Genomic DNA, 17,005 nt, shown 5'->3' with positions numbered 1-17,005 from the left:
TTCTCAAGTATCTGCTGATATTGAGTGGAATCCATGCAACCCTCAACTTTTAACAAGATTCCCAGTACCGGCACTGGCCACACAGCCCCACAGCATGATGGAACATCCACCAAATTTTACTGTGGGTAGCAAGTGTTTGTCTTGGAACGCTGTGTTCTTTTGCCGCAATGCATAATGCCTCTTGTTATGACCAAATAACTCAATCTGTGTTTCATCAGTCCTTCTTCCAAAATGAAATTGGCTTGTCCAAATGTGCGTTTGCATACCTCAAGCGACTCTGTTTGTGGCGTGTGTGCAGAAGGCGTCTTCCGCATAACTCTCCCATACAGCTTCTCCTTGTGCAAAGTGTGCTGAATTGTTGAACGATGCACAGTGACACCATCGGCAGCAAGATGATGTTGTAGGTCTTTGGAGGTGGTCTGTGGGCTGTTTTTGACCGTGCTCACCATCCTTTGCCTCTCCGATATTGTACTTGGCCTGCCACTTCTGGCCTTAACAAGAACTGTGCCTGTGGTCTTCCATTTTCTCACTAAGTTCCTCAAAGTGGAAACTGACAGCTTAAATCTCTGCGATAGCTTTTTGTAGCCTTCCCCTAAACCATATTCTTGAACAATCTTTGTTTTCAGGTTGAGAGTTATTTTGAGGCCCCCATGTTGCCACTCTTTAGAGGAGAGTCAAAGAGAACAACAACTTGCAATTGGCCACCTTAAATACCTTTTCTCATCTCATGTCACTCTCCCTCTTGCTTCTACTTACTGCTGATGACATCTCCCCTAATCCTGGTCCCCAACCACTGACAAGCCGTGCACATCCATGTTTACCATCCCATAGACTCTGCACACCTTACTCACATTCCTCTTGCATCTAAAGCCACTACCCCTTTCACTTGTGCACTCTGGAACTCTCGCTCTGTTTGCAACAAACTCACTTCTATACATGACCTATTCATCTCCCGCTCCCTCAACCTTCTGGCCCTAACAGAAACCTGGCTCTCTCCCCTAGACACAGCATCCACTGCTGCTCTGTCACATGGGGGTCTCCACTTCAGCCACACTCCTAGGTCTGGTAATAGACAAGGAGGTGGTGTAGGTATTTTACTTTCCTCTCGTTGCACCTTTCAACAAAAACATATTATCTCTTCCCTCACTTTTCCCTCATTCGAAACCCACATGATTCGCTTATTCTCCCTTCTCTCTGTACGTGTTGCAGTCATATACCGACCCCCTGGCTCCGCAACTCAATTTCTAGATCACTTGGCTGTCTGGCTACCCTATTTCCTTTCCTCAGACACCCCTGCCCTCATTCTTGGCGACTTCAACATCCCCCTTAACAATCCCACTGCCTCATCTGCTAAACAACTTCTGCAACTCACTTCCTCTTTCGGTCTATCACAATGGACTGATTCTCCCACTCACAAAGACGGTCACTCTCTTGACCTGATCTTTAGCTATCGATGCACTCTCTCAGACTCCCCTTTTCCACTTTCTGACCACCATCTCCTTACCTGCAACATATCATCCCTTCCTACAACTCTCCCACCTTCTACTCCTCACACCAAACTTCACAGAAGCATTAGGTCTTTAGATCAGCAACAACTTGCTAATTCCCTTAAACAGCTCCTCTCATCCTTCTCCTCCTTTTCCTGCCCTGAACAATCTATCTGCCACTATAATTCCACCCTTATATCCGTCCTTGACAATCTCGCCCCTCTTACCACTGCTCGGAAATCACACACTCATCCCCAGACTTGGCATACTCCTCTGACACGGTACCTACGCAGATGTTCCCGTACTGCTGAACGGCATTGGAGAAAATCACGGAGTTCAGCTGATTTTCTTCATTACAAATTCATCTTCAACTCCTACTACTCTGCCCTTAAATGGACACTGTAGGCACAAAATAACTAATCGATGCTGCAAAGAAAATCATATATTAAATATTTTTATAATGCCCTATCTGTTTCAATTACTTTCCGTTTAGAAGATATTTGGCTCCGAATTTTTCAACCTTTCCAAACCCACTCTGTTTTTCATTATGCTCGTTGTCCAATCCGGGCTGACAACACCGGTTGGAAGATGGCGACCTTTATTGTTATTGCGCATGCGCAAGATACCGCGACGTCATTGCTCACGTCACTCTCTGTATGTCTGTTATATATGCAGTAGACCCGTTCTATCGATCGCGGATCAGAAGAGTTTGCTGCACTGTTAAGGTAAGTTCATTGCTTGCGTCCCTACAATTAACGAGCAATTAGCTTCATACAATATAATCTCCCTAGAATTAACGAGCAATGTTAGAAAAGTTTTAAACATGATTTGTTAATAAAGACCAATATATACAGTATAGTATAAACGATCTCATATTTATTTTTTATTTCATGCAATAGATTTATTATGGATTGTATACAAGTGAATCTCCCTAGAAAAAACGAGCAATTAAAAATAAACTATGTAAAACTAATTGTTTATACGGATCAATATATGAAGTATAAACAATCTCTTATTGATAAATAACTTTATTGATACATTTATATTGGTAAATCTTTATATTCATATATGTAAGTAAATAGTATTACATTTATAGATATAAAAGATATAAGGCATTGAAAAATTCTACAGTTTCGATTGACCATAAAATGGCTTGATAACAGATTTCATGGATTCAGCATAACAATACACAAGCATGAATCCAATTAACATATGGGCAGTTTCGGCTTCAGACAAAACAAACACGCATGCGCAAACCGCAGTAATCCTCTGATAATTATATGCATAAAATAGGGCTAGGATAGGTTACTGATTTCAGATATGAACTGCCCATATTGGAGGGCTGGATTAGGTGACGTCAGGATTAAAAAATAAAACTTATTTTTATGCTGTTATTCAGCTTCGTTTGAATCTGAAAATAGGTTAGTGAGTTATTTATTATATCTTTATTTTGAAATATGGGTTCCGTTTTTGGTCAAAAATCCAAAAGATAGTAATCCTTTAATCTCCACAAGCAACACTACTTCTCTACTCTTATCTCTAATCTTTCTTCAAACCCAAAACGTCTGTTCTCCACTTTCAATACTCTCCTCCGCCCTCCCCCACTTCCTAATACAACTTCTCTGTCAGCTCAAGATTTTGCCAGTCACTTCATTAACAAAATTGACTCCATCAGACATGAAATCAGCTCTCAACACAATTCCATTCTCTCCCCCCCCTCAAATACTCTCACTCAACCACAACCCTCATAACCTGAAACTTAGTTCATTCTCCCCTGCTACTGAGGAAGAAGTTTCAGCACTTATACTGCGCGCTCACCTCACTACCTGTCCCCTTGACCCTATCCCCTCACAGCTGCTCCCCTCTCTCTCTGCTACCCTTACCCCTATACTAACACACATTTTCAACCTCTCCCTCAGCACTGGTACATTTCCCTCATCGATGAAACATGCACTGGTCACACCTATCCTCAAAAAACCTTCCCTTGATCCTTCCTCCCCATCCAACTACTGCCATATTTCCCTCCTCCCTCTTGCTTCAAAGCTTCTCGAAAAACTAGTATATGCACGCCTATTCCATTTCCTTACGTTAAACTCCCTTCTTGACCCGCTGAAATCTGGATTTCGTCCCTATCACTCCACAGAGACAGCTATTGTTAAGGTCACCAACGACCTACTTACAGCTAAATCAAAAGGCCACTTCTCTCTGCTTATCCTCCTTGATCTGTCCGCAGCCTTTGACACTGTCGACCACCCTCTTTTGCTCCAAACCCTCCAATCCTTCGGCATCTGTGACACAGCCCTTTCGTGGCTCTCTTCCTACCTGTCAAACCGTACCTTCAGTGTAGCCTTCTCTGGGGCCTCCTATGCCCCGTCACCACTTTCTGTCGGAGTACTGCAAGGCTCTGTCCTCGGTCCCCTTCTCTTCTCAATCTATACGTCATCACTAGGTTCCCTAATTAAGTCCCACGGTTTCCAATATCATTTGTATGCCGATGACACCCAAATCTACTTCTCTGCACCAGAACAATCTCCTTCCGTGCTAACCCGTGTCACTAACTGTCTTTCTCACATCTCTTCCTGGATGTCCTCTCACTACCTCACGCTAAATCTCTCCAAAACTGAGCTCCTCATTTTCCCCCCTTCTTCCAAAATCTCCACCCCCAATATCTCAATAACTGTCGACAACTCCATCATTACCCCTACCCCGCATGCCCGATGTCTCGGGGTCAAATTTGACTCAGATCTTTCCTTCACTCCTCACATTCAGTGGTTGGCTACAGCCTGCCGCTTCCACCTTAAAAACATCTCTAAAATTAGACACTTCCTTACACAAGACACAACTAAGATTTTAATCCACTCTCTCATTCTTTCCCGCCTTGATTACTGCAACTCTGTCCTCTCTGGTCTCCCCACCTGCCGCCTAGCTCCTTTACAATCCATAATGAATGCCTCTGCCAGACTCATCTTCCTTACACGTCGCTCTTCATCTGCTGCGCCTCTCTGCCAATCCCTTCACTGGCTTCCTCTTGCCTCTAGGATCAAACACAAAACTCTCACTCTTACATACAAAGCCCTCAACTGCACTGCTCCCCCCTACCTCTCAGACCTTGTCTCCAGATACTCTCCCTCCCGTCCCCTTCGCTCTGCTCATGACCTCCTACTCTCCTCCTTTCTTGTCACCTCATCACACTCCCGTTTACAGGACTTCTCCAGACTGACTCTTGGCAGGGCCCTCTACCCTATAATTGTTTTGTTGTACTCCCCCTTTGTTTATAGCTCTGCGAAATCTGTTGGCGCTCTACAAATAACCGATAATAATAATAATAATAATAATGGGATGCACCTGTCTATGAAGTTCAAGGCTTAATGGGCTCAGCAAACAAATTGTGTGTTCCAATTAATCAGTGCTAGGTACTTACAGGTATTCAAATCAACAAAATGACAAGGGTGCCCAAATTTATGCACCTGTTTAATTTCGTTTTGATGCATATTGCACATTTTCTATTAATCCAATAAACCTCATTCCACTACTGAAATATTATGGTGTTCTTCAGTTATTTGATAGATCAAAATGAAAACACACAATTATTTATAAATGAAAATCATGGAAATTGTCAGGGGTGCCAGGGGTGTATATATATATATATATATATATATATATATATATTTATATATATATATATATATATATATATGTGTATATATACACATACATATATACATGCGTGTGTGTGTGTATATATACACATACATATATACATATACATAGAGTCATGGCCAAAAACATTGGCATCTCTGCATTTTTCTCAGATAATTGTTGCAATTACAAATATTTATGCATTCTCATTTTTATTTATTTTGTTTATATTGGTATGGCACAAAAAAGGTGTTGAAAAAAAGCCTCTGACACATTCCACGCAAAACTCCAAATAATAGTAAGTAAATTGGAAAATGGTATGCTCTGTCTAAATCATGAATGTCTAATTATGACTTTACTGTCCCTTTAAGAAAATAAAGTAGCAGAAGCTTATTTAAAGGGACAGTCTAGTCAAAATTAAACTTTTATAATTCAGATATGGCATGCAATTTTAAACTACTATCCAATTTACTTTTATCATCAAATTTGCTTTGCTCTCTTGGTATTCTTTGTTGAAAGCTAAACCTAGGTAGGCTCATATGATAATTTCTAAACCGTTGAAGGCTGCCTCTTATCTCACTGCATTTTGACAGTTTTTTCACAGATAAACCGTGCTAGGTCATCTGTGGCATAGAGAAAATATTGTACTCACTCTTGTGGAGTTATTTATGATTGAATGCTAATAGGCTAAAATGCAAGTCAATAAAAGAACTGAGATAAGGGGCAGTCTGCAGTGGCTTAGATACAAGGTAATCACAGATGTAAAAAGTATATTAATATAACCATGCCCATTGTAAAATAAATGTAATTTTAATTGGTCTTCTGTGCATTTTAATTTGATTGACTAAAAATATATGTTCCCTCATACCCAAATGTTGAAACACTTGAAAGTGATGCAGCATAGCTGTAAAAAGTTGACTAGAAAATATCACCTGAACATCTCTATGTAAAAAAGAAAGATATTTTACCTCAAAACGTTCCTAAGTATTCAAACCCCATTGCAAAGGACTTTAAGCAGCAAATCAGTATGTCTGTCCCGGGACAGCCAAGGGAGTGAGCTTCGTGCACACTCATATTATTTCCCTATTCAATTTAAGGAAGTATACTATGAAATCTCATGAGAGTTAAGTGAAATCTCATGAGATCACAGTAAAAGAGTTCATGACCTCAGCACTGCTGATGCTGATTGGCTGCAGTTCATTTCTTCATATTTTTTTTTACCTGCATCTAAGCAGCAGCTGAAGTACAACTTTTTACACAGAACTTACTCTGCTGAGCTGAGGAAATTGTGAGGTAAAATATCTTCCTTTTTTACATAGAGATGCTCAGGTGATATTTTTTATAGTTATACTGCATCAGTTTCAAGTGATTTAGCATATGAGTATTATGTCCCTTTAAGTCTTCCCAGTTTAGTTCTCATGGTACCATAGAAAAAAAGCAAGACATGTATCACCCTATACTAAAAACTGAAAGAAAAATACCTGTAAAAATATTGTCTTATTTCAGTCACCAGCTTCCCGAATATAATTTCTAGTCCCACAGCCTTTGCAACTGGTAAAGCCGGTCCTTTTGCTGTGAACAAGTAGTTATCGGAAATTGGACCAGTACCAATATCTCCATTGGCATGGTACTCTAGAAATTCCTGGGTCATCGTAATGTTATTATTCTTCTCTCTGGAACAGCAAACCATAAAAACATCTTATATTTTAGGAGGAGAACCGTATAAATAAAGTTAAGCAATGAAATTAGTAGTCATTATGAATAATCAGTGGGTAATTGCTTCTTTAAAAAGGACATTAAACAGTAAATAAATGCTAGATAGAATGCAGCATTCAAACAAAAGACTAGTCTGAGAATAACATCTAGATGGATTTTTTAAAGTTTAATTAGTTGTGTAAATATTGACAAAATAAGTGTAAAGTTGTAATGTCTATAAAGCAATGGGTGCTGCCATGTTGTAACTTAGGTTACTTTCTCTGCTGAGGCCAATATGAGACAATTCCCATTAAGTCCCTGTGTTGAGCCAATGACTGTGTGGAATATAACAGTGCTCTGCACTTCCACTCCTAACGGGAAATGAAAAGAACAGGATTGTCAGAATGAAATTAAAGGGACACTGAACCCAATTTTTTTCTTTCATGATTCAGATAGAACACGACATTTTAAGCAACTTTCTAATTTACTCCTATTATCAATTTTTCTGAGTTATCTTGCTATCTTCATTTTAAAAGCAGGAATGTACATCTTAGTAGCCAGCCCATTTTAGGTTCAGCACCATGGATAGCACTTGCTTATTGGAGGCTTACATTTACCCACCAATAAGCAAGCATAACCCAGGTTCTCACCCAAAAATGGGCCGGCTCCTATGCATCACATTACTGATTTTTAAATAAAGATAGCAAGAGAACAAAGAAAAATTGATAATAGGAGTAAATTAGAAAGTTGCTTAAAATTGCAAAAATTGGGTTTAGTGGCCCTTTAAGAGAAAAGGGGAGAAAATAAATAATGAAAGCATATCATTTTATATTACTATCACAAAGTGTTTAATGTCTGTTTAAGAGACACTGTACTCAAAATGTAATATAGCATTAAACGCATGTTGACATTTATTGCCTGAAAAAATAAGAAGTGAAATTAGTTTAAATATAAAATAAATATACCAGTACCAGTTGTGCACTCCACCTTAATGCTAGTTTTTTTTTATAGGTACTTCCTACTAATGCTAAATGTGCATTAGCAGGAAGTACCTATCAAACAAAAAGCATTAGTGGTCACTGACCATTAACAGGAAGTACATACCTTATACAGCTGTATTACTGACTCGTCATATCTTGTAGAAGAAAAGGAAATTTATGCTTACCTGATAAATTGATTTCTTTTACGATATGACGAGTCCACGGATTTCATACTTACTTGTGGGATTTATCCTCCTGCTAACAGGAAGTGGCAAAGAGCACCACAGCAGAGCTGTATATATAGCTCCTCCCTTCCTTCCACCTCCAGTCATTCGACCGAAGTTAGGAAGAGAAAGGAAAAGCCAAAGGTGCAGAGGTGACTGAAGTTAATAAAAAACATAATATAATCTACACCTGTCTTAAAAATAACAGGGTGGGCCTTGGACTCGTCATATCGTAGAAGAAATCAATTTATCAGGTAAGCATAAATTTCCTTTTCTTCTACAAGATATGACGAGTCCACGTATTTCAGCCTTACTTGTGGGATACAATACCAAAGCTACAGGACACGGATGAAAGGGAGGGACAAGACAGGAACCTAAACGGAAGGCACCACTGCTTGAAGAACCTTTCTCCCAAAACCAGCCTCAGAAGAAGCAAAAGTATACAATTTGTAAAATTTGGAAAAGGTGTGAAGAGACGACCAAGTTGCAGCCTTGCAAATCTGTTCAACAGAAGCATCGTTTTTAAATGCCCATGAGGAAGCCACAGCCCTAGTAGAATGAGCCGTAATTCTTTCAGGAGGCTGCTGTCCAGCAGTCTCATATGCCAGACGGATGATACTCTTCAGCCAAAAGAAAGAGAGGTAGCCGTAGCTTTCTGACCCCTACGCTTTCCAGAAAAAACAATGAATAATGAAGATGATTGACGGAAATCCTTAGTCACCTGGAAGTAAAACTTCAGGGCACGGACCACGTCCAGGTTATGCAACATATGCTCCTTCTTAGAAGAAGGGTTAGGACACAATGAAGGCACAACAATTTCCTGATTAATATTCTTATTAGAAACCACCTTAGGAAGAAAACCAGGTTTGGTACGTAAAACCACCTTATCAGAATAAAAGATAAAGCGAATCACATTGCAACGCTGAAAGCTCAGAAACTCTACGAGCAGAAGAAATAGCGACCAAAAATAAAACTTTCCAAGATAACAACTTAATATCTATGGAATGCATGGGTTCAAACGGAACCCCTTGAAGAACATTAAGAACTAAATTCAAACTCCAGTGTGGAGCAATAGGTCTAAACACAGGCTTAATTCTGGTTAGAGCCTGACAAAAAGACTGAACGTCTGGAGCATCTGCCAAACGTTTGAGTAACAAAATTGACAAAGCAGAGATCTGTCCCTTTAAGGAACTTGCTGACAACCCTTTCTCCAATCCTTCTTGGAGAAAGGACAAAATCCTGGGAATTCTAACTCTACTCCATGAGTAGCCCTTGGATTCGCAACAACAAAGATATTTACGCCATATCTTATGGTAAACCCTTCTAGTAACAGGTTTACGTGCCTGAATCAGAGTATCAAAGAGTATCAATGACCGAAGCAGTCAGCTGCAGAGAAATTAGATTTGGATGTTGGAAGGAACCTTGAATGAGAAGGTCCCGTCTCAATGGAAGCTTCCACGAAGGCAGAGAGGACATGTCCACTAGATCTGCATACCAAGTCCTACGTGGCCACGCAGGCGTGATTAGAATTACTGAAGTCCTGCTTAATCCGAGCAATCACCCGGGGAAGGAGAGGAAATGGTGGAAACACATAAGCTAGGTTGAACGACCAAGGCACTGCCAAGGCATCTATCAGTTCGGCCTGAGGATCCCTCGACCTGGATCCGTATCTTTGGAGCTTGGCATTCTGTGGAGACGCCATCAGATCCAATTCCGGTCTGCCCCATCGGAGAATCAGGGAGGCAAAGACCTCCGGATGGAGTTCCGATTCCCCCGGATGAAATTCCTGTCGGCTTAAAAAGTCCGCTTCCCAGTTGTCCACTCCTGGGATGTAGATTGCTGACAGATAACAAGAGTGAGCCTCCACCCATCGAATTATCTTGGATACCTCTGTCATCGCTAAGGAACTCCTCGTTCCTCCCTGATGATTGATGTAAGCCACAGTCGTGATGTTGTCCGACTGAAATCTGATGAATTTGGCCAAAGTCAACTGAGGCCACGCCTGAAGCGCATTGAATATTGCTCTCAATTCCAGAATATTGATTGGAAGTAGAGACTCCAACTGAGACCATACACCCTGAACCTTCAGGGAGTTCCAGACTGCTCCCCAGCCTAGTAGACTGGCGTCTGTTGTCACTATCACCCATGAGGGTCTGTGGAAACACGTCCCTTGGGACAGATGATCCGGCGACAACCACCAAAGAAGAGAGTTTCTGGTCTCCTGGTCCAGATTTATCGGAGGAGATAAATTTGCATAGTCCCCATTACACTGTCCGAGCATGCACAGTTGCAGTGGTCCGAGATGAAACCGAGCAAACGGAATGATGAGCATTGCCGCCACCATTAATCCAATTACCTCCATACACTGAGCCACTGATGGCCGAGGATTGGACTGAAGGGCTCGGCATGTATTTAGAATCTTTGACTTTCTGACCTTCGTCAGAAAAATCTTCATGGCTATAGAATCTATCAGAGTTCCCAAGAAGGGAACCCTTGTCTGTGGAATTAGTGAACTTTTTCTAGATTCCCCACTGTGTCTGTATGAGACTTTGTTAGATGATAAGTCGACGCCTGAATCAAAATATTGTCTAGATAAGGCGCCACTGCTATGCTCCGCGGCCTGAGAACTGCCAGAAGGGACCCTAGAACCTTCGTGAGGATCCTGGGTGCTGTGGCCAACCCGAAGGGAAGAGCCACAAACTGAAAATGTTTGTCCAGGAAGGCAAACCTTAGGTACTGATGATGATCCTTGTGGATAGGAATATGAAGGTATGCATACTTCAAGTCCACGGTAGTCATATATTGACTCTCCTGGATCACTGGTAAAATTGTTCGAATAGTCTCCATCTTGAAGGATGGAACTCTGGGAAACTTGTTTAGACTTTTGAGGTCTAAAATGGGTCTGAACGTTTCCTCTTTTTTGGAACAAATTACTCCCATAGTAGAGAGGTCTTTTACACAATGTAAGAACGCTTCTCTTTTTATCTGGTCTACAGACAATCGTGAAAGAAGAAATCTCCCTCTTGGGAGAAAACTTTTGAATTCCAGTTGATACCCGTGGGTCACGATTTCCAGTGCCCAGGGGTCCTGAATATCTCTTGCCCCAGCCTGGGCAAAGAGAGAAAGTCTGCCCCCTACTAGATCCGGTCCCGGATCGGGCCGTTCCTTCATGCTGTCTTGGTAGTAGCAGCGGGGTTCCAAGCCTGGTTGGGTCTCCAGACGGACTTGGCCTGAGCAAAATTCCCTTCCTGTTTTGTGGAGGAAGAGGAAGAAGAGGGTACTCCTTTAAAGTTCCGAAAGGAACGAAAATTATTTTGTTTACCTCTCATCTTAACAGACTTATCCTGAGGTAGAAGATGACCTTTACCTCCAGTAATGTCAGAAATTATTTCCTTCAACTCAGGTCTGAATAGGGTCTTACCCTTGAAAGGAATAGCCAAGAGCTTTGACTTCTAGACAGCTTGGGAGCCTTAATTATATCTAAAATATCCTCTAAAGGGGTCTCAATCTTAAGAGACTCTTCTAAGGCATCAAATCAGATAGCCGCTGCAGTAGTAACTGGAACAATGCAGGCTGTCGGTTGTAAAAGGAAACCCTGATGAATAAATAATTTCTTTAGAAGACCCTTCAATTTCTTATCCATAGGGTCTTTGAAAGCACAGCTGTCCTCAATAGGAATAGTTGTATGCTTAGCCAGGGTAGATATAGCTCCCTCCACCTTAGGGACAGTCTGCCAGTCTGGTGTCCGATATGGGATACATTTTCTTAAAATTAGAAGGAGGAGAGATCGGTATACCCGGTCTGTCCCACTCCTTCTTGATAATCTCTGAAATTCTCTTGGGAACCGGAAAAACATCAGTGTAAGCGGGAACTTCCAGATATTTGTCCATTTTACACAATTTCTCTGGTGGTACCATAATAGGGTCACAGTCATCCAGAGTCGCTAAGACCTCCCGAAGTAACAGGCGGAGGTGTTTCAGCTTAAATTGAAAGGACATGAGATCCGAATCTGTCTGAGGTAATACACTTCCCGATTCCGAAAGTTCTCCCTCAGACAAAAGTTCCCTGACCCCCAACTCAGATCCCTGTGAGGGCACATCGGAAATAGCCAACAAAGCATCAGAAGACTCAGTATTCACATTGATTCCTGTCCTACTGCGTTTACCCTGTAACACTGGTAACTTAGATAATACCTCTGTAAGGGTAGTTGACATAACTGCAGCCATATCCTGAAGAATAAAAGAATTAGATGCGGTTGAGGAACTCGGCGTCGCTTGGGTGGGCGTTAAAGGTTGTGACACTTGGGGAGAATTAGGCGGCATATCCTGATTCTCTTCAGACTGAGAACCATCCTTAGGCACACTTTCTTTATATAAAATATGCTTTTTACATTGTAAGGCCCTTTCAGTACAAGAGGTACACAAGGTAAGAGGGGGTTCCACAATGGCCTCTAAACACATAGAACAAAGAGTTTCCTCAAGTTCAGACATGTTAAACAGACTAGCAATAGCCACAATAGTCGTTTTTAAGCTTATTTATTGATTCAGAGAATTTTAAAAAAAAAATGTACTGCGCCTTTAAATAATAAAAGCGCAACAATTTTTCTGAATTGCGCCAAAAACGATTTTTCAGCACTAAGAATTATACTAAACTGTTCAAATTAGCCAAAAATTGTTGCACACTTTGAGAAAAAAGCTAAATCACCTTTTAAAGTGTCTTTTTATTTGTAAATAAACTTTAAAAACACGTTAACAGCCCCTGCACCTCACCACAGCTCTGTTGTGGCGCCTACCTGCCCCCAGGGTACTCAAGATTGATTCAATAATGATCCGGTGACTGAAAATCAAACTTAGGCCCCACCGGAGCTAGTGCCTGCTGCCTTCTAGTGAGGGGAAAACTGTGCGTCTGAGCGCATGAAATAGGCCCCGCCCATCGTGGGCGTCGTATTAACCGTCTCCATAACCACATGGGAAGCGGTTTTAATAAGCCATGTGGTCCCCTAATGCCTTTACTCAGACATAACACTATGCCAAATAATAAATATAGAAAGTCTCTCAGCTGCCTCTCCCAGTGTCAAGCCCCTATTGAGTCACATCACAGTAGTAATCAATATATATACAACACGGTAATTTCAGTACCACCATAACCCATATAGGTCTACAGCTTACCCCTTCCCCTACAGGGAATAATGTCAGCCAGTTCTGATATAACAAGTCTCCTCAGAAATAAAAGACTGAACATACCTCAATGCTGCTTGTAGCATGACACCGTTCTCCACACTGAAGATTTTTCTTGCACTACCTTCAGAAGCTCTGTGGGAACCAGAATGGATCTTAGTAACGTCTGCTAAGATCATCAACCTCAGGGCAGAAAAATTATCTCTTCATTCCTCTTGAGAATCCAGACTGATGATTTCTCCCTGAGGAAAATGGTGCTCACCGGTACCATTTGAAAATAAAAAATTTCTTGATTGAAGAATCTAAAACTAACAACTCACTTTACCTCTTCCTATTACTAACACAGGCAAAGAGAATGACTGGAGGTGGAGGGAAGGGAGGAGCTATATATACAGCTCTGCTGTGGTGCTCTTTGCCACTTCCTGTTAGCAGGAGGATAAATCCCACAAGTAAGGATGAAATCCGTGGACTCGTCATATCTTGTAGAAGAAAAGCTATATTTAAATGTTGCTGTTTATATGACTGATAATGTGCTTTTAACTGTAGAGTGATGAATGACTGCATTGCATGTCATCTTAAAGAAGACAAAATAAGTAGCTAACAGATTGGATACAGCTACAAAAGAAAGCTAATAACTGCAGACCAGGTATTTAACCCTTTGAGTGCTAAGCACTTTCCCACCTGGGTGCTAAGCTGATTTAATTTTTTTTTCATTTTCCCCCATGACCGTTGGAAAGGTTAGGCAATTACCTTTCCAAAGGTGGGTCTTGGGGGTCTGTAGCTGCTTAGATGCCTGAGATACAGGCTTCTAAGCAGCATGCCCCCTTTCCCTATACTTGCCATTGTCATTGTCATTTTAGGACCAGTCAATACAGTATAATTGCATAATCAACAAATGCATAACAAGAAGACAATCCAATAGCACTTAGTCTGAACTTCAAATGAGTAGTAGATTTTTTTTAAATAAATTGCATAGTTATGTCTATTTCCACCCCCCTGTATCATGTGACAGCCATCAGCCAATCAGAAATGCATATATGTATATTCTGTGAATTCTTGCACATGCTCAGTAGGAGCTGGTGACTCAAAAAGTGTAAATATAAAAAGACTGTGCACGTTTTGTTAATGGAATTAAATTGGAAAGTTGTTTACAATTTCATGCTCTATCTGAATCAGGAAGTTTAATTTTGACTTGAGTTTCCCTTTAAAGTTGCACAGTGACGTCATCACTTCATTGAGCATGATGTCACCACACAAAACAGGAAGCCCCGGTGATGCCTGTCACTATACAGGCCCGATTGCAGGGGTAGAAGCGGGTGGGAGCCCCCAGATCTCCCTCAAGGTGGGAGAGTGCTAGAGACGGCTCTGAGCCCTCTTTAGCACCTGAGTGGGAAACTCTGCGACGGCTCAGAGCCGTCGTTAGCACTCAAGGGGACACTAAACCCAATTTTTTTTAATGATTCAGATAGAGCATGCAATTTTAAGCAATTTTCTAATTTACTCCTATTACCAATTTTTCTTTGTTCTCTTGCTATCTTTATTTAAAAAGCAGGAATGTACATTTTTGGTTGAGAACCTAGGTTATGCTTGCTTATTGGTTTGCTAAATGTATCCACCAATTAGCAAGCTCTATCCAGGGTGCTGAACCTAAAATAAACTGACTCCTAAGCTTTAAATTCCTGCTTTTTAAATAAAGATAGCAAGAGAACAAAAAAATTGATAGTAGGTGTATTAGAAAGTCGCTTAAAATTGCACGCTCTATCTGAATCATTAAAGAAACAATTTGGCTTCCCTTTAAGGTTAAGTTTAATATGGTAAAATGAGAAATTATATAATTTTAAATAGAACATAAAACTAAAAAACAAAAAAAACATAATTTATGTAAGAACTTACCTGATAAATTCATTTCTTTCATATTAGCAAGAGTCCATGAGCTAGTGACGTATGGGATATACATTCCTACCAGGAGGGGCAAAGTTTTCCAAACCTCAAATGCCTATAAATACACCCCTCACCACACCCACAAATCAGTTTAACGCATAGCCAAGAAGTGGGGTGATAAGATAAAAGTGCGAAAGCATAAAAAATAAGGAATTGGAATAATTGTGCTTTATACAAAAAAATTATAACCACCACAAAAAAGGGTGGGCCTCATGGACTCTTGCTAATATGAAAGAAATGAATTTATCAGGTAAGTTCTTACATAAATTATGTTTTCTTTCATGTAATTAGCAAGAGTCCATGAGCTAGTGATGTATGGGATAATGACTACCCAAGATGTGGATCTTCCACGCAAGAGTCACTAGAGAGGGAGGGATAAAATAAAGACAGCCAATTCCGCTGAAAAAAATCCACACCCAAAAATAAAGTTTAAATCTTATAATGAAAAAAACTGAAATTATAAGCAGAAGAATCAAACTGAAACAGCTGCCTGAAGTACTTTTCTACCAAAAACTGCTTCAGAAGAAGAAAACACATCAAAATGGTAGAATTTAGTAAAAGTATGCAAAGAAGACCAAGTTGCTGCTTCATTCCTAAACGCCCAGGAAGTAGACACTGACCTAGTAGAATGAGCTGTAATCCTTTGAGGCGGAGTTTTACCCGACTCGACATAAGCATGATAAATTAAAGATTTCAACCAAGATGCCAAAGAAATGGCAGAGGCCTTCTGACCTTTCCTAGAACCGGAAAAGATAACAAATAGACTAGAAGTCTTTCGGAAATTCTTAGTAGCTTCAACATAATATTTCAAAGCTCTAACTACATCCAAAGAATGCAATGATCTCTCCTTAGAATTCTTAGGATTAGGACACAATGAAGGAACCACAATTTCTCTACTAATGTTGTTAGAATTCACAACCTTAGGTAAAAATTTAAAAGAAGTTCGCAACACCGCCTTATCCTGATGAAAAATCAGAAAAGGAGACTCACAAGAAAGAGCAGATAATTCAGAAACTCTTCTAGCAGAAGAGATGGCCAAAAGAAACAAAACTTTCCAAGAAAGTAATTTAATGTCCAATGAATGCATAGGTTCAAACGGAGGAGCTTGAAGAGCCCCCAGAACCAAATTCAAACTCCAAGGAGGAGAAATTGACTTAATGACAGGTTTTATACGAACCAAAGCTTGTACAAAACAATGAATATCAGGAAGATTAGCAATCTTTCTGTGAAAAAGAACAGAAAGAGCAGAGATTTGTCCTTTCAAGGAACTTGCAGACAAACCTTTATCCAAACCATCCTGAAGAAACTGTAAAATTCTCGGAATTCTAAAAGAATGCCAGGAAAAATGATGAGAAAGACACCAAGAAATGTAAGTCTTCCAAACTCGATAATATATCTTCCTAGATAGATTTACGAGCCTGTAACATAGTATTAATCACAGAGTCAGAGAAACCTCTTTGACTAAGAATCAAGCATTCAATCTCCATACCTTTAAATTTAAGGATTTGAGATCCTGATGGAAAAAAGGACCTTGTGACAGAAGGTCTGGTCTTAACGGAAGAGTCCACGGTTGGCAAGAGGCCATCCGGACAAGATCCATATACCAAAACCTGTGAGGCCATGCTGGAGCCACCAGCAGAACAAACGAGCATTCCTTCAGAATCTTGGAGATTACTCTTGGAAGAAGAACTAGAGGCAGAAAGATATAGGCAGGATGATACTTCCAAGGAAGTGACAATGCATCCACTGCTTCCGCCTGAGGATCCCTGGATCTGGACAGATACCTGGGAAGTTTCTTGTTTAGATGAGAAGCCATCAGATCTATTTCTGGAAGTCCCCACATTTGAACAATCTGAAGAAAT

At 40.5% G+C, this 17,005-nt stretch overlaps 1 protein-coding gene across 1 annotated transcript in view; it reads right to left on the bottom strand.

Annotated features, from left to right (window-relative positions):
- The window catches only part of MAN2B2 (mannosidase alpha class 2B member 2), a 341,988-nt gene that overhangs the window by 150,080 nt on the left and 174,903 nt on the right, over positions 1-17,005 (bottom strand). Inside the window, exon 12 of the mRNA XM_053704158.1 lies at positions 6,608-6,799. Within this exon, the coding sequence (XP_053560133.1) occupies positions 6,608-6,799 (192 nt within the window). The remainder of the gene's footprint in view (positions 1-6,607; positions 6,800-17,005) is intronic.

This window comes from Bombina bombina, chromosome 2 (assembly GCF_027579735.1).
Source record: "Bombina bombina isolate aBomBom1 chromosome 2, aBomBom1.pri, whole genome shotgun sequence".
Taxonomy (NCBI): domain Eukaryota; kingdom Metazoa; phylum Chordata; class Amphibia; order Anura; family Bombinatoridae; genus Bombina; species Bombina bombina.
This window is presented reverse-complemented; position numbering and strand designations above follow the sequence as displayed.